Source organism: Haliaeetus leucocephalus, unplaced genomic scaffold, assembly GCF_000737465.1.
Source record: "Haliaeetus leucocephalus isolate CR32 unplaced genomic scaffold, Haliaeetus_leucocephalus-4.0 Scaffold450, whole genome shotgun sequence".
Classification (NCBI taxonomy): Eukaryota; Metazoa; Chordata; class Aves; order Accipitriformes; family Accipitridae; genus Haliaeetus; species Haliaeetus leucocephalus.
Genome location: NW_010972886.1, coordinates 17,556,637 through 17,580,653, shown reverse-complemented (window position 1 = coordinate 17,580,653; position 24,017 = coordinate 17,556,637). Strand labels below are relative to the sequence as shown.

Below are 24,017 nucleotides of genomic sequence, written 5' to 3'. Positions count from 1 at the left end.
GAGAAACAATATTGAGGGAAGGAGTCTTTAATAAAAGAACACCCTGCAAGCAGGAGTAAGGGAGCATCTACCAAAGCAGTGCAGCTGTGGCTGTGTAGGTCTCAGGCAGTGCCATTGTTAATGTTTGGAAGTCCCTTTCTCTTGTTATCCCAAATCCTGGCTGAGAGAATGCCTTGCAGAGCTCAGTAAAAGGCTTTAAAAGTCACCTCGTCTGACAACAAAGCTTCTCTTCCCTTAAGACGTGTCACTTAATCATCTTTAGCTTCACCAGAAAAATCAGAGGGATGAGCAACTACAGTGACAGTTACTGCTTTTAAACAGTTCACTGGATAACTGTGTTTCTTCCAGAGCAGTGTCGAACATCACATTTTCATCCTGGAGACTATCCCTTGTGCTATGTATTTCTGCTTGAAGAAATTGATAATACCCTGCCCACATTTGTAGCAAGCTCCCCGGACAGAGGAAGACCCTAAAATGAGTTATTTTGCGCATCTTTCTCTATTTAATCTTCTGCCATACGATGGCACTGGTTAGCTGACCAAGGCATATGGTTCTCCTGTTGCAGTCCAAGCTGGGTTCCGGCTATTTTATGGTGATGCCCGCAGAGTGCAGCTTCTGCTCATGGAACTCCTCCACAGCTTGCTTGGAAACATCAGAAGATAGAATATTTGTGGAACAATAGAAAACAACAGTTTGTTTTTCATTTCATGTTACTTCATAGCTCTCTAATCCTTGAGATAAATTCCCAGCTCAGCTCTTCATTGTGATCAGATGAAATATGGGCAATTTTTAACTTGCGGGGATGAATGAGTGGCACAGAAAATAATTTTTGTTTAATTTGAAGTGAAAGGGAAAATCTACACAAATGGTAAATTTTACAAAATTTATGAGAGACAGTGCTCTCCCCTTTGTGCATGCAATGGGAGTGAATAGTGGCTGAAGAGCCACTAAGTCCATGGTTTAAAAAAGAGGACCTAGGGGTGTGATTTTAAACCTTTTCAGGCATTTACATAAGCTCTGAGCATTCAGTGCTGTATTCTTAACAAAACAGCCAGAATTTAACAAATAAATGCAAAAGCACTCTGTATGGGATAACTTTAGATACCTGTTTTCGAAACCCAATTAGCACTACTTCTAACAGTACAAATTACTTTTGTGATCTATATCTTGAATTAGTTTAAAAAGAAATGTAAGTGAACGTCATGTGTAATGCACAAAGCTTCCAGATGTTTGTGCTCATTTACTGTCAATTCAGTTTTTCAGTACCCAAGGTAAAATGATTTGTACTCTGGCAACTTCTCCCCAAAAATCCCATCTGAGGGCTGAGCACTGCTTGGGGCTTCTCTCTGTACCAACTTATGAGGCCATGCAGACTGTTGTTGGCTGTCAAGAGCCAAAGGTCTGATTTTAAATGATTATGATAGGAATTATGATAAATACCAGGGAATACAAATAGGTCTGAAATGACCTGAGGCCCTGAATTACTTGCCCAGGGCTGAAAACTGAGCAAATGACAGTGGCAGACAGAGGGCGGGCATCCTTTCGGGAGGGTGGTTTCTAAAACAGAGACCCTTGTTTGATTGGCAAGTAGCTGTCTGATCCAGTGTGTAATGCAAAGAAAAGGCATGTAAATTAAATATATTTTTTTAATGCATTTAAAAAAAACCCAGTTATTGTCTGGGATTTTCTTGTGTGGTAACCCATAAGATAGTGGGACTACACTCACTATTGCCTTAAATCTTTGACAAATTTTAAAGGAATTATAACTTTAAGGCCTGATGTATTTCCTTTATTGCTTTCCTATTTCTGCCAGGGAGAAACATGAGCTGTCTCTTGCTGTCATGTGAGGATGCATTTGCCCGATTAAAATCCCTTTGGCCACTGCTCTGCTTGGGAGTGTGGCTGTGGGCTTGGGGTCTGCCTCTGTCCTGCAGCACCTTGCGGGGCTGTTGCCTGTTTTAGGGCAAGACAATGGTGAAAGGCTTTGTATTGGGGATTAGCGTACCAAATGGATGAGTAAAAGAGGTGGTAATTAAACAAGATGATGAGATGAAGGCAGCAATAAGGATTGATGACATGGCTCAAGCTGGCAATGGAGCATGGGGTGAAGTTGGGTGATTTGAAGGCGAAATGTGATTGATCTGTGTTGTGTCAGGTGATGGCACAAAAACAGTCTAAAAGGTGAATTTGGAACTCTTCAAATCCTTTGAAAAGCTAGTCATGATTATTTAGCTGTGGATGTGATGTTTGGAAATATTTATTTAATGATTACTGAGGCTTTCACGCTGGATCCGTTTTCTTTTAACTGAGTGTTTTAATTTTAAAAAGCATTTTCAAGTAAGAGAAGAAAAAGACAAGACAGTGATTAATAGGGCCTCTCTAACAAAGAGCAAAGCTCTGGAGGCCTCAAAATTGCTGGTGGTGCCATGCAGAAAGACCCTGATAGTCTCGGAGAAAGACAGGAGGACGTTATGTAAAAATCAGAAAAAAGACAGGAGGTGATCGCCTGCCTACAACTTGTCAATAATTAAAACATCTTAGCCATTGAAGCCTTTTGATTTTTGCTGTCTATGAAACTTAAGGAAAAAGTCTTCAAAACTTTGTCAAAAGTTGGATGTTGACAGTCTGAATTTGCAGCAGTGCTGTGAGTATTGTGGATGGCATGCTTGAAATAAAGCAGCAGCCTTGCAGCTCAGAATCTTACGGATTGTATCTGTTCCGTCTCTTTCCCCTTTGGCATGATGGTTTGCATTTTTCTCTTTAATTTCAAAGCAAAACTATAAATAGGAGTTGGGAACTGTGTGGATGTGGTGATTGATATGGGTTTTGTTTGCTGTTCTCACCCACTCGCCTTATAAAGGAGGTCTAAGCTTAAATTAAGAGCTAATGATCGAGCAGTTTGTCAACCCATGCCATGTCCTTGATCTGCTTCCAGCATGTTGGCTCCATCCTCTTGCTGTGACAAATGTCATTGATTTTGGCAGGGCTGGGTCAAGCCCTTGGTACAGATCTTTCAAATTTTACAATGAGCACAAATATGATAGACTCAAACTTATTTCTTCAAAATGACTCCCTGGAATCCCTAAATGTTTACATTAATTTTGGGGTTTTGCTTAGGAGAAAAAAAAATTTAAAACAATCTGTGTTATCTTTTGGGGCATGTAATAAGAGCTACACCTTGATACAGGTCCTTCTGATCAGAGGAGATAGCACATATTCCTATAAAATGAAGGATGAAAAAGGCAATAAAAAGTTTCTAAGGCTGATAAAAATATGATTTATAGTCAGGACCCAGTTATAAATCCCGTCAACACTTACTATAGTTATACTTGCACATTGCTGCATTGTTGAAAGAAAGGTTGGTAAAGGAATTAAGTATATGGTGTTTAACTCATAGTTACTTACACAAGTTGCAACTAGCTTGAAAAATGCCAGCATTGTTAGTAAAAGTAGTAATAGAATAGTGATGCATGTTAATAGCCATAAGGGTATCTGCCATTTAAAACTAAGTATAGTCAACTGTGTTTTGGGACCCGAAATGTGTAGAAGAACATAAAAATTTTTAATAGGGTAATAGCAGCTGCAGAAGTCAAAGTAGTAGAGGAAGGGGGAATACTTCAGCTCATGATGGCCGACATTTGCTCCCCAGCTGATAACAGTTCAGTGATTCAACTTCAACCTTTGATTTATCTCATTTAACTTCACACTGTCTGTTTGGCCTTGAGCTCTTTTCAGGTGTTGCCAGGTCCTAAGAGCATCCCACCCCATCTCCCCACCCCCAATTTAACCTTTTAAAGTTATTTGTAACTCTGTGTAGTGGCTGTAAAGAGCATCTAAAGGAAAACCAGGAGTTTCTCTGTGGTATGCTCTGATTTTTAACTCTGCATCACTCGACTGATCTTTATCAACAATGCTCAGCATATTGTTCCCAGGATGGGCAATACTCTATCCCTCTACCTTTGGCTTCAGGGATTACACCCCAGTTCTGAAAAAAACCACCTATTGTTAAAGAATTTTTAATTGTTATTGCTGTTTTCAAGATACTAAAACTATTGTGGATGTACAGGCATGTATAAACACATGAACTCAGGGCAGCAATATCCAGTGTATCATGTTAGCTATGTATTCTTGTTTACTTAATTTTCTTTTAGTGATTTTTTTTTTTCCTTTAGGATTATACTTATTTTTTCCAATTCCAAGCAGTTGTTGGGTAGTTTCTATTTGCAAAATCCTCAGATGTAATTCTGCCCCTTCCATGATCAACAAACAAGATGTCATCTGGAAATCTCGTATTTTCTTCCTGAACCTGCTTTGGTCTGATACTTTTACTTTTGAGAGGAGTAGTTGTAAAAGTATGCTAATAAGAACTTTATCTTGCTCTATCAAAAGCTCATGCCACGTAGACCCATCTCCTGGTTGTGTAGTTTATAGCCTGGCTGTTATTGTTAGCACTCGCATCACCCATGCGTGCATGTGAGCTTCCGTGCAGGAGTGACACTGGGAGCTTCGGGTTTTGTGGCCAAGTGTGCAAAAGGAAATGTAAAAAATCCAGGTTACATCTGTAATCTTGCCTTTGTGGGTATGTGCTGTGTTATAGGCTTTAATTGCACGGCTGCAAAATGTTTCTCAAATGCACTATAATCAGCATTTTCTAAAACCTTAGTTGCATGAGTTTCATCTGGGGTTTTTTTGAGCTGTTTTACTTTCTGCAGACCGTGCTGAGGCTATGACGCCTGCCTGGCAATGGTGCATGGTCAGCTGTACTTGCACAGCAATTTCCACATATAACAGTGGTACAGTGCAAGATGCTGATGGGCACCAGCAAACACACAGCCTCTAAGGAGGCTGTCTAGAAAAAATGATGCAAAGAAAATCCTCTTTTCCCTCTGCTTTGTGCTCTGAAAAGGGGTTTGACTTGCCATGCCACAAAATTTTGAGGCTAGGGCTGATTTTTTTTGTCCCTGGGAAGGATTTAAAGCCTCCATGAGGTTGTGAGCCTCTTGCCCTGAGCGGCTGAGCTGGAATGAAACTGAATTTCTTGGCCGACTCTGCAAGGTTTGGGGATTGTTGGCCTCTGCAGAGGAATCCCTGGCCAGGGCTGGCCCTGAACACCAGTGGCTCCTGTGGCTTGCTTACATGCAGGAGGGAATATGCTTTTGAGGATTGCAGTAGAATACTGCTAAGGGTGGATTTCTGACAATCTGGGGTCTCTGTTCAGCACCTGCCTTTTACTGGGTGGGTGTTAGTTAATGCTTCCTGGATGGGATTTCTCTTCTGTGACCAGGCAGCTGGTGATGGCACCTCCTAGCCTGACCCTTGTAGCTTGGCAGGACACATGCTGCAATCCCAAAATGCCTGAGGGGATGTATGTGTCCCCTGACTTTTGTTGCTGGTAGCAGAGGGATGGGATGGGGCACCCTGTGTGCCTGGTTGTGCTGTTTTTGGCTGGGATAAGCGTTTGGTCTCAGTGCTGAGCAAATGTCAGAGCAAAGGCTTGCACAGATTTATTCTCGTTCAGGAAAATGTGTGACTCTTGGTTACAAAATTAGGAGCACAGATGTTAGTGAAAGAAGGAAAATGATTAGTGCACACACTTGCACTGTAACTGTGCCTCCAAATTGAGTTAATTATGGATACACTTCCTCAGCCCTCCTGTTCCCCACAGATTTTCCTGTACCAAATGAAAATGTGCATCTTGTTCCTGTTGTCTGAGTTAGGTGGAGGATAATACTAAATAATACTGTGGGGAAAAGTTTCAGTTGTGATTTGTTGTGATGAGCTTTGCCATGTAACATTGTTAAACTCAGTTATCACAATTAAGTTTGCTTTAGATTTTTGTGCGTTTTATTGGATATTTTATTCAGTTGATTTACTTAAGTGGAGTTCCTCAGTATGGAGTTTTAATGTTCCTGTTTTCACCAGCCTTCTAAAAAAACTTCAGCAGGTATCTTGATTTCTAAGAGTTTTACAAAAAGGCAAGGAACAACGCTCTTTTTCTTATTTCATGATGAAGACGCTTGGAGATGTGAGTGAACTAATGATCTGTATAATTACAGTACAGGTGACATGCAAACATTTTGCAAACTATTCCTTGCCAGTTGCTGTAAAGCCAGTGCTTTCTGCCTTGCTGGTCCAGAGACCTGAGCATAGACTCTTTTCATGGAGGAATTGATTACAGTTGCAAAATTTTCTTGTAAAATTTTTTTCCTTGTAAATATATTCTTTCCACCAAGCCAGTGCTGATTCAGTTATAAATGTTTTTGCATTTGGAGGAAACTTTTTCCATGTTATGGCTAGACAACAGCCTTTCTCGCAGATCCCAGACCTGGTCTGATACAAACTCATTGTACAGGCAAAATCTGTGTGTAACTGTTGCCATCTTCATGATTTTTGGTCTCCAATCTTTGTTGTCTCTGGATCATGGCAAACAGATGGTGTTCAAGTTTTATTTGAATATCTGACTACATTGGAAATGAGGCAAAATGAATTCAGCCATCACTAATAAGAATAATGCCAAACACTCAGGAAGTTTCTTCCCCACTTTTCCATAGTCTTGTTTATAACTTTGTTACACAATTGTGTTTCATCTGAATGGTTTAACCAATAGCTTTGGAGATGCACCTGCAAAATTTTTTTGGTGTTTTGTGAGCTGAATCACAATGATCATGGTTACTGTGCACACAAGTGTCCCTTTAAATCTGTGCATCTTGTTGCATACAGAAACGTACAGAAATTGGATTTAATGCAGAAAACCACATCTCCATAAAATAGAGTTACTGTTCTGGCTAGGTAAATGCAGCATTTTAATTGCATTTATAATTTGAGCCCAACCAGTTGTGTTAGTAACTGTTTTCCTCACAGCAGTAACCAGCAACAACCGCAGGCATTGAGCTTTATAGTTAATCTAGTTTTTGGAAAAATTGTTTAGCAATTAACGCTAATAGCTGGCTGATACTTGCATAGCATCCAAGTTCAACTGTACATTTGCCTTTCACAGAGCAGACTTGCAAACAAGATCTGGCACCCAAACAGGCCTGTGCTAGACTGAAATTATTCATGTGTAGTCAGATAAGTAAACAAATAAGGAATTCGGAGACCTTTTAGATTATTAAATTTTTTTTCATTTGGTATCTGCCTCTTTAACTTGGAGCTGCCCAGGATGGTCTTGAAATTAAGCTTTTAGGCTTAAAAGCTCATTTATTTGTTTCTGGGATATGTTACTGGTACTCGTAATAAACTAATGGGATTTAATAAACCCAGAACAGTCTCAAAATTGGGAAACTATTCTTCAGTATGATGGACATATCTAAGCAAACAGGTCCTATACACTTTGCTATCAGGTTCATGCCCCTGCAGAGTTGACCTGTATGGCACTGATGGCTCAGTTCTGCTCTTCAGTGAAATATTATTTCCTTGAATTATCCCTTTGATGTTTTAAAAGCCCAGAAAAGGTGTGTGAGCCCTTAAATGGGAATGAATGCCTTTGCAAGGGTGATGTGAGGTGAAAAGGAGAAGTGGCAGTACACGGGCTGCACCGGCTCCTGAGCTGCATAGCATAGAAAATGCTCAAAATATCAGATGTGTAAGTTGAAATTGCCTCAAGGCAGCTTAATCTTATACGGGAGGAATTGGCATTGTGCATAACCCAAGCAGAAATGGGCCTTGGCAGCAACGGAGGAGCAGCAGCGTCTCTGGGACAAGTTGTTCTGAACAGTTTATCGCTCGTGTGAGCTCACGCTTGCTGTGTTGCAAAAAGACCTGGGGAACGCGTCTCCTTGTTTGATCTCAGCCTGATATTGCCCTCGGTGGAGCAATCCTGTGCTTTATTTGCAACTGAGCTGGCCTTTCAGGGAAATCCTCGATGGCTGCTTTCTGCCTGGGCTTTGCAGTGGTAGGGAGGGCTATGGCACCACCCCCAGGGTGGTGGAGGCGGGAGGCAGAAGCAGTCTTAGAGCTGGAAAGGGGAAGAAAGCAGTTTAATGAAAACAATGCTTTCTCAAACATTGGTCATTCTCTGTTTTTTGCTGCTTTTTGTCTCTTCCCCCCCCCCCCCCCCCCCCCCCCCCGCCCTGATTGGGATGGGGTGGGCAGGTTTTGAAGTGGTCTGTGCATCACAATGTTCAAATCAACTTGGGCGGTTTGGTGCCTCAGGACTCATTTCTGCTTTGTGATTGCTTCATGCTGAGACATTGCGAGGGGTTATTTGGGGGAGAATTAAAAGCTTTTTTGTTGTTCTTCTGGATGGTTTTTGGCGCTGAGAAAACCTGTAGCTCTTGCAAAACGTTCAGCATCCCTGAATTTAAACACTATTGTAACATCAGACCTCACTGGATTTTGGCTTGAGGCTTGCATCCGGAAGCATTAAAACACTTGTGTTAGACAGGAATGTTACCCTCGATATAAATTTCCATATAAAAACCTCTACTTGTCGTTTGTCCATATATTCCCCCGTTTGTCTCACCCTTATTTCTTTTTATTGCTGTTTCTGCTTGGCAAACACCACCACAGTCCTAGGTGCATGTCAGCCTTTGAGGGAGCTTCTGCGGGGCAATGACGTTTTAAAAATAAATAATTTTTTAGGCTTCTGATGGGCTCTCTAGTGCTTTTTGCCCTTGTCTGTGCCTGGTGAAGGAAATGTGTGAGCAGCGGGACAGGGCTTTGGGTTTGGGGTGACATGGGTGGGGAACCCCACAGACTTCTCCTGTGCCTGGGTGGCCACAACTGTGGCTTTTTGTCTGTGATGGGGCACCCTGTCCCTGCTTGGTCTCCCCTGCACTCTCTCAGTCCCGCTGTGGCAGGCAGGATGGCATTTACACCTTTAAAACCTCCTCAGCTCTGTACTGGCGAAGGTCTTGTGTGGTTGTTGGCTCCAGCCTCGGTGCTTCAGGGCATGATTTCAACCATGTCTATGGAGACCAATTTTCAACATCAAAACAAACCAGTGTAAGTGGAATTTATATTACCTTTTAAAAATGCAAGTCAACAGACCTGAGGACTCTGCTTCGAGGAAGCCTCTTGGGTTTGTTCAGGGAATTACTACAAATATTTTACATCCTTTTTGAGACTCCAGGCAACCTCAGGAAGTGTCTGCTGAGGACAGCTGTTGAAATACCCCAGATTGCATAGCTGATCAGTGGGATTTTGGGGCCTGTGCTGTGAGAAAGCACCCCTCTGACACCAAATATCCTACACTGCTTGAAAGCACTGTCTAATTTTCAGAGGCAGGCTGATCTTTCTAAACATCTAGATAGTATTTTTCCTCCCTGAAGCACAGTGTTTTCAGCTTGAGTGATGGTGGTCAAGAGCAATTGGAGCAAAAGCCTGGATCCCAAGTGCCTGAGTGTGTGCAAATTTGGGTAAGCCCAAAGGTGAAGAAATACTCTACAGCCAGAGATGGAAAATATCCCTGCAGTGATGTCACAGCAGTGGAAGGGTTGAATTCAGATAAGAAAAGGCGGCAGTGGAGGATGTGTTGGGATGCTGCCCAAAGCCCATTGAAGAGGCAGGTTAAAGATGGGTGAGAGTGGGCTGGGAGTGCTCCACCCCTCTCTGAAATGTGCCTTGAGGACTCAGTGCTCAGACTGAATATCTTGGAAACTCAGTAATAGATGCTTAAAGACAGAATCTGGAAATTTTGCAAATGTGTTTTGTTTTTTTCCCAGGCTGGTTAGAGCTTATGCCATCTCTCACAGTACGGGGAAGAGAAAGACATACCAAGCTACTGGACTTAATATTGGAAAATAGCCTGGTTTAGGGATTTTGGCCTAGGTACGAGCATCAAATTATGTCAAGATGAATAGTGACTTAACTGCTAATTTTATGATAGGAGAAGGCTGTGCCAACAAGCTGCCAACTTAGAGATGTGTTTTGTTATCTTGGTGCCTTGCCGGCAGGTGGATTTGATTGGGATGTTGGTACTGGCTGGATCCTTGTTTCTTTACATATCAGTATTGCATGTATGTATTGTGCATCTGTAATGTACATGTGTGCTTAATCTTTCAGGAGAGCTTTATTTGCATCTTTGTCATGATGTGAATGTGGTGCCTCTCTAGCTTTTATTTATGCTTGTATACAAACAGCCTTTGTGCAAAGCGCAAGTTGAAGCTTCACAAGAATGTCACCGTGTCCTTTCAATTTCTGCCAAATCTAGACATGGGGGAAAAAAATTCTTAAACTGAGCAAGGAAACATATTCCTGAAAAATGTTTACTTGTGATGGAACTGGGCAGCTTTCAACCTGGTATGATGGAAATTAACAGCCAGCAATGTGTCTACTGTATAGCAGGGGCGAAAAAGGGTTGTTGGAGAGGGGGAAGCTTCCTGATAAAAGTGGGAAGCTGAACCGCAGCCAGTTTGCTAAGAGATGGAGTGGGCTCTCAAAATGTGATGGTCTTGCAAAGGTTTCGCTGTGTTTCAGTCTGATGTTTCCCGGCACTAGTGGGGAAAATGATGCATGAGTCTGGCTTGCAGTAAGACATCAGCATATGTCAGCTTGATCTGCTCTCTGCAGAAAACAGAAGAAAATGTGGCCTTTTGTGATACATTAGAAGAAACTACTGCTTGATTGTCCATGAAATTTCAGTGCTTTATTGAAGATGTTCACTGTATAATTTAGGTCTTCCCTTTTCAGCATACCAGGGCAAAGGCAGAAATCTTCTGACCCCATTGAAGTTTCATGTTACTATTTTGATCCTTGTGATTTGGTTTTTAGTACAAAATCACCAGCCTTGCTGTGAGTACTCAGCATGTTGCTTCATGTTTTCCGCTGCCTACCTACCTGTGCCAGCTTTTAAAGCTCTCGTGAAACAAAATATTTGCCTTACTAAATTTTGCAGGTAGTCTTTAGACCGACCCTGGGTTGCAAAATTGTCTGGAACCTGGTTCATTACAGGAAGAGAAAGCAGCAAATGCAAACTTCAGTCTCAGCCTTTGAATCACTTCAAGGGTCAATTCATGTCTAGCAAGTGTGTCCAGAGACGGCTTTCCTAGAAACACCATTATTTGCAATGATCTGGTTCCTGCTACCTTCTCCCAGGCAGTGCCTTTAAACTGGGCAGAAGTTAAATTCTTGAAGCTGATTCCCCCCCCCCCAAGCATTTGCTGCTCACAGAGTTTGCTTTAATGCTTTTGTGGCCACTTCTGAGCTGGGTGCAATGGCTTGTCACCAAACCTGGTGCTGGCAGTTCACCATGGACTGACTACAGCAACCACACAAAACCATTACTAATCCAAACGATGGACTTAGCATCAAAATGCTTTGTGCGGGCTACCTCCCTTTTTCTCTTTGGTGCGATTTTCAGTTTTTAGGCATTTGGCATCGTAACATTGTGCTGATGGTACAGCTTCTGGCAAGGGTGTGTAACAGCTTTGGGGCTGCTAATAGCAAACTGCAAATGTTTCCCCTGTGCCCGCAGGTGCTGGGGAAGAGCTTCTGTCCAGGACAGCCATGTATTTAATGGGTCTTGGGAGGCTTTTCTGTGAATCCGTGCAGTTATTTTTCAGACTGATCTGAGCTTTAACATTCCCAACATCCTGCCGTAGGAAGGGGTCAGGGGGATGGGACCCAAGCTGCTTGCTGTGTTCAAGATGTAGTAGATTTACACAACTGTGTAAATGTTCAGCTTTTTCCCTGCTCTGTCCCCAATTATTCCTGATGCTGGATTTGCTTTCTGGAGCTGTGGTTTCCTTTGAATGGTCTGTCATAACCTTGACATTGTCCTCCTGAGATGTGATGGTCAGTTCAGAGGCCTTTGCTGTTCAAACAAACCTGGGATAACTTTTCCCCCATGTGCATCACTTTTACATTTATCCCCTTTGGTTTTATTTGGCATTTTTTGCTCAATATTTGCAGTACTGCAAGGTCCCTGTTTTCCAGAGGATGCTCATCCTTACCTGAACAACTGGATATCATTAGCAAAATTTGCTGTTCCCCCTCCTCCATCCACTTCTTTCTTCAAGGCAAGGTCCTTTGATACATTGCCTGTAAGAACAGCTCTGGCACGGTGGTATTGCCAAATTCCTCCTCCAGGAACGTGATAGAAAGCTTCATTTCATTTTTCTGCCATGGCATTATCTTTTTTGCTTGTTCCTCTAATGTGTGGGTCACTCCTTAGCCCCATCAGCCTCCTGGGAGGTTGCTTCTGCTGTGGTTGGAAGAGGCTTGATTTGCTAGTCCAGGCATTAGCAAGTTGCTCCTTTGGCCTGCCTTGTTTGTTTTTACGTGTGACCTTCTAGATGTCAGGAACATTTCTATTTTCCTCATTCGTATACAACCTCAGCTTCTCAGAGGATGACTTATTGATTTTAATAATGCCTTTTACCCTGCTGTTTTGGTATGTTGGCTTTCCCTCTACAGCCCTTACTCTGAGCTTCCAAAATCTGTTTGTTTTCCTAGTTTCCATGCCGCCTGCAAGAATTTTGCTCTTTTGACTTCCCACTTGGGTGTTTGTTGTATATATTCTGTATAGGAAACATTCCCATATATTGCACATAGATACTCCAGAAACACTCAAAGTGCAAGAAGAAAATGTGACCCTCAAGAGGAGGTGGTCAAAGGTTCAGATGTTTGTGGAGTGGCATTGGCAGGATTTAGACCTTGAGGTGTCTGTGTAACTTTCATGATTGTTGTTTCAGAGTTTAACAGCATAAATACGTTACTTTTGTCAACCCAGCTGGCAGGCTGCTAAATTTGAAAGCCTTCCTGTATGATTGTTTGGGTGTACAGATGGGGATGGTGCATGCCTTTGCCTAGGGAGCTTTTGTAGACCAGAACTGCAGAGGCTTTAGGGGGCATCTTCAGGGGGAGAAAAAAAAAAAGAATGTGTCATTAAAACTATGCAATTAAGTGCACCAGAGTATGTGTTTGCAGGGCAGGAGCTGCTGAAGGGCTTAGCTGAGAGCTACACCTTTCACTTTCAAAGGTCTGATCTGAAGCATGTTAGTGGGAATGTTTGCCCTGTTTGAATATATATGTACTGTATGGTTATGTAGAAATTACAAAAATATTATATTAAAATTAAAATATATTAATTATCCAGATGTATTTCTGGGAGGGAGCAGAGATGCAGAGCACTCCCCTTCTGGGACTGTTGAGATTCTGGATTGGAAAGTGAAATAATTTCTCTCTCAAGTGAGAGCAGAAATGGCATGTGACTGACAGTGTGACTGTGTTTACAGACAAAACCTGGAGCTCACCTAAATCCAGTATTTTGATCTGCTGGAAGCATTGCTGTGTGACTTGGCCACACAGCCCCTAATCCAGTATCAAGGTGTTTTCTGAGATACCAGAGAATAAGTCAGGGGAAGCCTTTAATACTACTTTGTCATGTTGTTGTGACACAATGTTTGCACCTTTTTCTGCTAAGCGAATATACACAATAAATGGGAGGCTTTAAAAAGATCTAACTTTGAGATAACTTGCTTTATGTACCTTGAACAAGTAATTCTTCTTAATCTATATCAATATAAAATCAGACTGTATTTTTTCCCATGCAAAAATGATAAAAGCTGCTGTACTGTCCTTCAAATTTGCTTTGGCAACAATAAGCCAACTCCATTTTATTAAATAGCTTTCTTTCCTCCAAATATATACAGAAATGTTTGCAGTATAAACATCTTAACTAGACATCTGCTTTTCCCCAGATATAAAACACAGTTAACTTTTTGCTCTGTTTCTGTTCACTGGGGCTGATAACTTTTTCTGCTGGCCAGATGAAATAAAATTGGGTTTTGTACCAGATGCAGCACAGTTCAGTTTTGCATTACGCAGGTGTTCCCCCAGCTGGGGAGTGTGGAAACGTGCCATTTTGCTGAGATGATGGTGAGGTTTAGAAATGTTAGGGCGTTAAAAATAATTCTCTGTGTTAACAGTGGGCTTTGTCCCTGGTGGGCTCCATATGCCGAACAGCTGACTGGGGCAGCAGCTGTTCTATATTTTAATAGGAGAGTTATAAAGTTAGAAACATGGATGATCATTCAAAACATAAGCAACTCTTTGCAGTCATGGAAACAGGATTCAACAATAAACTTGCATTTGTGAGCCTTCCAAACAAAATAATCCCACTGCACTGTGTTCAGGTGGTCTTGGGGAAGTGAATGAACTTGCATTTCTATTTCCTTAAGTTCTGTTTACTCAAAGTCCTTTTTTTTTTTTAAACTTTTTTCTGACTTCTATTTCTGAGAAGTTATTAAACTTTGCATGTGATCCTGATTTAGATTCTTCTCCAACAGTGACAGAGATTTATATGAGAATCTTTCCTGGAGCGTGTTATTGATAATGGTCATGCCAGTAGGATATAGCAAAGTCTGAGCAAACAATTTGCTCTCATGTAATTTCTTGGGATTTCAGCATCCCTTTTAATCCAAGTAGCTATTCAAACTCTTGCTGCATGTTTGCTGCAGCTCTGTATCCTTTGCAAGGAACATGCAAAGTCCTGCTTTCCTGGAAAATCAGATGAACCTGCAGGTTTCCCTCCTAACAACATGCAGGTTTTCTAGCACAGTGTGGCATACAAAAGCTCTCCTTGTTTGGGCTCTGAACCACCTTCTCATTTTGATTACAGGCTTCTTTTGGACACTCTCACGCTCGATCACATACCGCACCCCTATCCAAAACAATACCAACTACCTTCCAATTTCTGCACAGCCCTGCTGTAGTCCCTGTCTTGCTCTGCTCACCTGTTTGTGTTTTGGTTTGGAGGGGCTGCTGTTATTTCAGCTCCCTGCTTCCATAAAAGTGCTGTGATTAATGTTGTGTGTGGAGAGCAGTGCCCACACCCGGCGACTGCGTTTAGGTCTCAACCAACCCGTAGCAATATATTGGCAAGTGGCTGGATCTCCGCTCCTGAGCTGTGTGATAACCTCTGACTTGGCTAGTTTGGGCTGTAAGTGATCTTATATAGACCTGAATATTGCAAACAGACGGGGAGTGGAGTGGTTGGCAGGACAGTTTGTGTGAAAATAAAATGGGTTAAGCCAAGTCTGTGCGTACAATGAGTTGTGGAGGAACAAGTGGGCTGAATGTGGCTTGGGCACGTGTATGAGCTGTAACTGCCTCTGCTGTTCATGCCATTTGATAAGTATATAAATGTTATTTTTCTCTCTATATAATCAATTTTGGGTCATTGTCAGATAAGAGATTTAGCAGAGATTTAAAAGTGCTAGTGACAAAACCGGTGTAAATCTTGGCAGAGCTTGAAGGTAGAGTAAATTCTTGGGGCAGAGTCTGGCAGCTTGGGGACGTTGGGGATGATTTGTGGCTGCTTAATTCACTGCAGGGACCAGCCTGGTGCCCTGCAAGTCCCAGGACTGAAGGAAGAAAAGTCATTTCAGCCTCCTCTCTGCACCTATCAAGAGAAAACTGCCCATTTTAAACCTAGAAACAACAACAAAATTGATTGTTTCTTGGAATGGGCAATGCTGAATTCAACAGTTTGGGAAGTTAAAAGTTGGTGTAAAAGAACAGTGCTGATTCTGGGGGTAGAGAGGGATGCTTGAGGGCCAGCACAGCTCATTTGTGAGGACAGACTACATAGAAAGAAAATGTTAGTTGACAAACTAAGTATGGAGGTAAGCATGCGCTGCTTGCCACAAGAATCACAGGGAGGAGGAGGAGAAGGTTGGAGGCATTTTGCTCAGTACATGTGTGGGATGAGGAGTTGCCTTTCAAATGAAGCGGATTTGTAGTGATGATGAATGGGGAGGAATCCCTCTGGGGAGAGGAAGGAGCTTCCTACAAGCCAAGCTCTCTATATCAGAGCATTTTCACCGTGGAAAACACCAATTAAATCCCTCTATAAAGCAACTGGGATTGTATTGGTGAGCTTCTCTCTGCAGAGAGGGTTGAAGGCTACCTGGGGTCTCACCCCATAGCTCTGGGGCCCCAGGCAAAGAAAACGTGACCCAGTGCCAGCACTATTTTTTGGCCTATGCTACAACCATGTGCTCTGACCCTTTTGGCAGATGAAGTATTTGTTTAAAGCCACAAATGGCTGCCTGAAGGAATGATCATTGGATAATGGGGTCCTGCTCTGCAATTTGTCTGAGTGTGGGGGGATGTGTCACCCTAAACCAGAGCGGTTGTGGCCTGTTCTAAGCTATATTCTGGAGCAAATTTTTGCTGTCTTGCTGTGAAGGACCTCTGGATGCCAAGTTCTCCAGCCATGCTCGTTGCTTCTTTGGACACATCCCCTGAAAGTGATCACTGAGGGTGATTGACATAATAAATATGAATCTGTGGGTCTGCAACACAAGAGGTTTTTTTTTGTGTACAATATACGCACTACTTACAAATATAGAAAATGAATTTTAAGTAGAAAAGAGGCTCCTTCCTGTAAATCAGCAACTAATTAGCAATGTGTGTATGTTAGTATATTTTACTTTTTTTTTAATGTCAGTAAAACTAAAACTCAGTAGGTAGTATGTTTGCCCTTCTACAAAGGAATTGTGGTTTTAGTCTCCTATGAACTAATACTGTATGGACTGAGATCTGGGTCATTCTGACTCTGCAGAACTCGATGGGGCTTTGCTGACTCCTGCAGTAGCTGACAATTCAGCCCTCTAATGCAGCTAATAAACTACCTCAAAAAAGACTAAATACAATATGGTAAGAGATCTTTATTAAAAATTTTGTACATCAAAGGACTACTACATTTTAAACAAGAAATAAGATTTTACATATTACAAAAGATGTTATTAGTTCTTGAATTAGAAATAAATTTTATGAACACTGTACATGATACATTTGAGTTGTAAGAGCAGGAATAGGACCGAGTGCCTGAAAACGATATAACTTAATAAGCAAATGCACTCAATTCTTAGTATACAACATAATATTTCTGGAAAAATAGCATGTTAACCTCTGTCTGAAAATGCCGTACCCCTCTAACCAGTAACTACCAACAGTGTTCTCAGGAGAAAGCACAGACACATGTGCCCTGTGTGGTGATTTTCCATTTGGAGTTTCTTCCTTTGTTGGAGAAATTTTCTTCCTATGGTCTATTTTTCTTGGAGAGAGCAGAATGTTATTCTGTGGTATGGTTAACACAATCTGCATATAAAAACCCAATGCAAAACATTTCTCACAATGTAATTTTACCTCCAACCCGGATTAGAAAAACCAACCATGATAGCACATAAATGTCTAGAGAAATAGATTTTTATTGACTGTTATCTTTTGTTACAAAGTAGTTAAAGAAGAAATATATTTTAGCTTATCAGATAACCGTTACTTTGTGTATCATTCATACTATATCATTTTTTTCTTTTTGAGATTGTCAGTGTAGCTGCATTAGAATTTAAAATAAAAACAACAGAGAAGATCACCTTTTCATTGCATGACCTATTTGGCTAGGAAGGTTGTGTGAAGTTTTACAGGATAGTATTAACGTACAGTTCTCATACAAAAGCATAGTATGTATCTAGTCCAAGAAAGGTAATAAAAAAGATTTAAATCTTTATACAGAAAGTGACAATGCCCATGTTATACTATGGAACACATCTACTAATTTTGAATTACAGGTGTAATGTGTGGATTAAAGATATCAACTTACTAAACAAATCTTAAAAAAGAGAGCAAAATCTATAAATAAAATAGTAAGTGCTTTCTTTAAGATAATATTCTTTGGCTGCTTTAAGTGCCAGTGAAAGGGTTATTGAAAACCACTAAAATGCGTAAGGTCCCACTATTATTGTTAATCTTAACACCGAGCTTGTACGATAATTCAAACTGTTGACTGTTAGCATCTCCAGATCCACAATGTGTTCTCTTGGTCCTGATAGTGATTTCACCAGTACAAGCATTGCACTTACGGCGCTTGTTTGCTGAAAGAACAACAACAAAAAGGTTTAATTCAGTCAAATCCAAAACAATTCCCTAGTTGCATCAAGAGAGTGCTTGTGTGTTACTACACTGTAAAAATGCTCTGTCTCAGCAGAGATACACAATGCAAGTATTCTTTTAACATTTTTAAATGGCCATGACTAATCTCACACCTGGCTTTGCTGCAGGGAAAACTTTACCTGACTAGGGCTCAGAGGAATAAACTGCACTGCAAAATCTGTTCCTGGTTATGCTGAGTCTCCTAAAGGATGTGAAAAGTGGTAATCTATCCCAGGATGGTCTTTGTTTTTTATCTCCATCTATCAGCTTTTAAAATATATGGAGAACAAGTAAAACAAGAGAGACCTAATGTGTTTAACAGTGATGTAGCTTGTTCAATGGAGGGAAACCTTAAGTCTGTGTCATGGCTTACACTCCAGAAGGAGTCGCGCTCCCCTTGTAAACACTGCAAATTTTTGCAACTGGTGTGCCTGTTGCCATCCCCATGTTGTACTGCTCCGAAGCTCTTTTCCCAGTCTGGAATCATGCTGGGGAACATTGACAGGCCTTGTCTGTGGCATGCTGCTAGTTTGTTAAACAGTTTCATGATTTACAGATGATGACAAAAGGGTAAATTCCATCTCTCCCTTCACCTACTACAAATATTTTCTTACCATGTCAAGTGGGCAGGGTATACAGATGAATCCAATCCATCTGCTGTATCTGAGACCCAGCTAAGTTTTACTAAACAATAGGAATAACTTCTAAGCAAGCCTTTGTTTACTACAGTCCCTTGGCAGGAATGAACCCATGCTTCCTTATTTAAGGCCTGCGATTTGTTTTTGGGTGGCAGCAGAGTATTGGAATTGTTAGTCTAAAGAAAGGCAGTCCGAAGGCTAGATTGGGGTCTAACCCAAACTACAGCTGGAGTGATCTTATGCTTTTTTAAGCAAATAATTGTATTTTGGGGGTAGGTATGGGGTTTTGATATGTAATCAATCCAGGGAAAAGCACTGGATTATCTGGACTCAGAACAAGTGAGACAGAGTGGGGAAACATGGTAATGCCATCTCTTGGTACACTTTTTGGATGTATTATCAAAACCCCCTAATGTTCAGATTTGAAGAAAAATAAAAAATGAAAACCTTCCAATTAATATATTTCTGATAGAAGCTTTTTGTGCTGATTCTGTTTTACTGAGTGTAAAGTCACATATGAAGCAAAAAGGATTTCCCAGGAATTTGTAAATATTACAAATGTCCAAGAAAATCAGATTTCTTCCAAAAAATCTTAAAAAGCAGATGTTATAGACACTTTCATTCATGTGTATCTACTTGAATGCATTATACCAACAGGAAATACTGCTGTCGTAAGTCATTTGAACTTTTGTGGTTTTCCGAAATAGTTGCAGCACTATGGGAAAATAAAGGTTTAAGTATGTCTCAACACAAAATCTTTGTAAATTGGCCAGAACTTAGCATTCTAGAAATCAGTGCCCCATCCCAAGCTATTATTGATTTCTTTACTTTTTTTGCAAAAATGATAAATTTAATTAAAGTAATTGTACAAGGCATCTTTCTATAATCCTCTCCTAAGTACATACACATGAGGTGTTGGTACAGAGAGTGAAAAGCATAGAGGTATCTCATTTGAATCTGACATGGGTGTCTCAGGATTGCTAAATATTCATGATTGCTACTAGTAGTGCATTCATTTGAAAGAAACAGTTTGACTCTGTTTAGAGTTATCAGGTAGAAAAGTAAAAGGCTTTTTAAAATTTGGAAGTCAAGCACATGTAATAAGGAAGTATCAAAAAGTTGATAAACTTTGGGATGCCATGATACTCTTACAGGGACATTTGATGGGTTTGTCAAAATGGCAAGGCACTATAACACCTTGGTAGCACCAGTGATTTTTATACCCTGCTCAGGGTCCAACTCCCACCAATACTCACTCTCAGGTAAAATTCTCCATTTTCATTTCCAGACTTGATCCGGAATGTGTTAATAGTATTAGGGTAAATAGTGGTTGCCTGAATCTGGAAGATATCAGAGGGCACTGTTCTGTCTGAACGGATGCTCATGTATTTGTAGACAACAGAGTAAGGCAGCTCTCGGCAAATGGCATTTGATACAGGGCAGACGCAGCGGCTGAAAAACAAAAACGGATGAAACTGTGATAGTTGCAAACAAACGGTACTTGCTTTCTGTTGTATTTGATCATGTTGCCTCTTGAGGATGATCCTAAAAAAAGAGACTAATTTTTCTCTTACTTCTCAGATGTAAGGACATAGGGCTCTTGACAAGGATTTCTTGGGTAACAACGAAATCCTCCATGGTAATTCCAGCAAATCTCATCCTCTCTGCATTCATTAGTAGTCTCGCACTCATTTATATCTAGGAGGAAGGAAAAGTGACTGTGTTAAAGCAGATGGAAAAGAGTTTACTACAAAAGCAAACATAACATCTTCCAAACAACCGAAAAAAAAAAAAAGCCACCTGCTTGTCTGTTGCAAGCCAACAGGTTTCCATGTTCTTTAACTGGCTTTTCTGGGGCCTGGCTATAAAGGATTTCTCTATGCAGAAATGGAATAAATTTGTTTATTGAATGTTAATTAAGTCTGAAGATCTTTTTAGTCTACTAAAGATACACATTAATCATCCGTAACACAACTGTAGAAATACTGTGAAGTTTCTAATTAGCTAAGAATGGTTTTATAGCAGAAGATATCTTGTAGACAGAAGAAAAATGTTTTGAGTAAGAATTGTGATTTCCTGCCTTTTGCAGGTTCTCATTTTTAATTGCTTAAGTTTCATGGTGTAACTGAAATGCTTAGTTAATGGCTACATTTTAACTACAATAGCTTTGAAAGGAATAATGAAAACTTGTTTATTGTGCAAAGCAGACCTTCCTTTTTTGCCTGGGAAAATAACCCTGAACGGAGGTGAGGACTGTCAGACTTGCACTGTATTAATGCTCTATTATCCTGTCAATGCCAGAACCCCACTACTGTCTATGGATATGGTCTCCTGAAATGAACACAGTCACAGAAAGGGTTTATGCAAATGTAATCCCTCAGAAGGCACAGATTTTTAGATGGTGAAACCACCCACCCCACAATGTTCAGTATCAGCTGCTGTTCTTAAGAAGGGAAATAAATTAATCTAGATTTTATAAAAAATATTAATAAAAATGAGTTATTTTCTCATCCTGTCTGCCAATAATTAGCATACCTAGTTATTTCTAAAAATAATGACTGTTAAATTGGGTTCTGCATTACAGAAGCAATGGTTCTTGCACTTAATATGTTGTTCTGCAATATTATCTAATAAGATGCAGAGACATTTAGCACCAGTGGGGAAAACCCACAAACTTTAAAATTCTGGCATTTGGTGGCACCTGACCAGAACATTATTTTCTAAACACAAATTATCTAAGCTGCTCAAGACTTGCATTTTTCTCTCCTGTTATCAGGAGAAACATATCTTCAATTTCTACTGCAGCTGGATTTAAAAATCTCTATAAAATGAAACATCATATAAAGCCATGTTTAGTGTCTGTAAAAAACGGCTTGATTTTTTTCAGAGGTACTTATCTCTGAAACTTAGACTCACTACCTAGACATCTAAGACAAGTTTTACCTGACGGTTGCAAAAACTGAAATTTTGTCCTAGGAATCTGAAGGACTTAGAGTTTGAGCTGAAGGGTTCAAATAAGAATTAATATACGATATGCAATTAATCATCAAATGCTTATCAACCTATCTTTTGCTAACATAATGGTAGTCCTGTCATGAAATGTAAACATTTAGATAGCAAGCATTCTTAGTCTTGCCTGAAATGGTGGTGTTAATAATGCAGTATTGAGACTGCTAAGATGAGGGCACTTACCTTGACATGTTCTGCCTCCTACTACCTGGTATCCTTCAGGGCAGACACATGAGAATTTTCCTGGTTCATTGACACACTGATATTGACATATATAACTTGAGGTTCTGCATTCATCAGTGTCTGCAGAGAGCAAAAGAGCTTAAAGTTATTGTTTTTTAACATCTACTTTGTTACAGAACTAAATACAATACCTAAATGCTGGCTCTTAGAGGGAAAAAAAAAAGAATTCTAAAAAGAATGTTATCAAAAAACTGAAGTGTACTGCTTAAAGCCTCAAAGTTGCAAACAGAAGTGCTATTTCTACTTGCATGTTGTCAATAATCTTCCAAAATGAGAATTTTGGATTTGAGGAAGCAAAAGCAAAATTAGACTGCAGAACAGGTTTGGGAATTTATACTTTCAGTATTGCAAAATGTGATTACTTTCACAAAAAAACACAGATGTGAGATTAGTAAGGCAAAAATATTGCCTTTATACTTGTGGCCTACGCTAATGGAGTAGCTCTTTGGGAAAGAGGGGAAGGCCTCATTTTTTGTCTTCAAATAATATTCAGTGTATGCCATTCTCTTGTTTTTTAATCCTTAAGTAGCTATCAGTCCCTTGCTAGAGAAGTGTAGTGTGAAACAGAATTTAACAGTATATGCCATTAACCAGAAATTAAATTAAACTTATCAAAACTAGGGAATGGTTTGGAGAACAGTATAACTTCCTCCTACTACCTCTGAGGCTTGAGGCCAGTTCTTGATTTTGTCAGGGAAGTCCTTGGAGGCTGCATACTTGCTGCTCCCTGTTCTGTTCACTTGCAAGTAGGATTAGTTTAAGAAGCTTGGAGAGGGAGCATCTGCAATAGCTCAGCTGGCCTGTTTAGGAGGGCAGTGGTAAACCAAAAAGATCTCTTTGGCTCAAAGACTGGTAGAAAGGATATGGGCTTTAAGGGTGAGATCATCATGTGTCCAAAAGGAGATTAGAGGACCCCTGTGGAGACTCTGGCAGAGGAAATAAAGTGTTGATTGTATAATCACAAGGAGACATGCTGTTTGTATACTCAGGCTTGAAAGCACCTCAAAAGCACAATTGTCGCTTCCTTAAAATCAAAAATTTGAGGTTTTATTTTCAGTGGAGCCTAACAACACACAAAATTGCACTTGTTTTTGGTTTGCATTCCTTTCTGATTCATTTAATGGTCATCAGCATTAGACCACACACAATTCAAGTGAATTTGTGAAATAAGTGTTCAGAAGCCTTATTCTTCCCAGCTGTGATCTGAAATGTAGTAAAGGCTGTCCTGTTTTGCACTTACTATTAAGAGAGATATACCCGTATCTACATGTACCTGAATGCAGCTGCAGCTACTAAGGTGTGTATTAGCAACCACACTTGCAACATAAAAAATAAACATCTAAGGGTTTTGGGCACAAACTGCACCCACAGGGTGGCTCCAGTTGAATTATATCCCTTAATTCACAGAAAGATTTCTGGGAAAATAATTTAAAAAAAAATCGCTCTTCCAAGACAAAAAAAAATTGTTTACCTTCACAGTTGATTCTGTCACTGCTTAACTCAAATCCTGGATTACACTGACAGATGAAAGAACCCAGTATATTGTAACACTGTTGTGCACATGGGTTATTGGCATCACATTCATTTATGTCTGAAAGGAAAAATTACAGATCTTTATCCTGTGTAGCTGGTAATTAGGCTGATTAAGTGGATTAGTCCTTAGTCTGGGTCTATTGCTTAGCAGAAGCTCAGTTGACTATATCAATATAGATCTGCAGTCACTGGAACGAAGTCAGATCTATGCTTTACATTCCATGTAGAAAAAGACTATTTTTCCAGGAATGAGAGTTATTCTAATGTGTGATGAATTCTTCCAAAAATGTTTAGTGTGGCCATTAAACTCCACATTCCAGTGTCTTTTTTTCAGGTATGAAATGCCAAGTATCTATAAATAATTGATATAAGGAATACATACTGATAAGACCTCTCAGCATGCAGTCGTTAAGATTTATTTGAGCTATTTATTACTCTTAAAATTTGTTCTTTTAAATTCCATTACAATTATAACATGAGCCTTTGAGGCCAGTAGAGTTTTGCAGTGCTCTAAGGCCTAGACCATATTGGGGGAAGGTATGTTTCTGTGCTAGATTTTTTTTCCATGAAGTGTCCATCCTAAGAACATATGTGAGAACACTGTGGTATGAGAAGAGAAGCAATTTTTAATGGTAAGTTTATATAACTGTAATGACCTCTGGAATGTATAACACTTGTTTTTCATAGGCTCTTGACTAACTGCTGCTCCTCTGTCAT

The 24,017-nt window shown here is 40.3% G+C and overlaps 1 protein-coding gene across 1 annotated transcript in view; it reads right to left on the bottom strand.

Moving 5' to 3' along the window:
• Positions 1-16,593: 16,593 nt before the first annotated feature.
• EFEMP1 (EGF containing fibulin-like extracellular matrix protein 1) overlaps positions 16,594-24,017 on the bottom strand; it is a 49,021-nt gene continuing 41,597 nt past the window's right edge. Inside the window, exons 6-10 of the mRNA XM_010574851.1 lie at positions 23,239-23,358; positions 21,708-21,827; positions 20,090-20,213; positions 19,772-19,967; positions 16,594-17,819 (exon numbers count right to left, since the gene is read on the bottom strand). Coding sequence (XP_010573153.1) covers positions 17,661-17,819; positions 19,772-19,967; positions 20,090-20,213; positions 21,708-21,827; positions 23,239-23,358 — 719 coding nt within the window. The 3' untranslated portion in view covers positions 16,594-17,660. The remainder of the gene's footprint in view (positions 17,820-19,771; positions 19,968-20,089; positions 20,214-21,707; positions 21,828-23,238; positions 23,359-24,017) is intronic.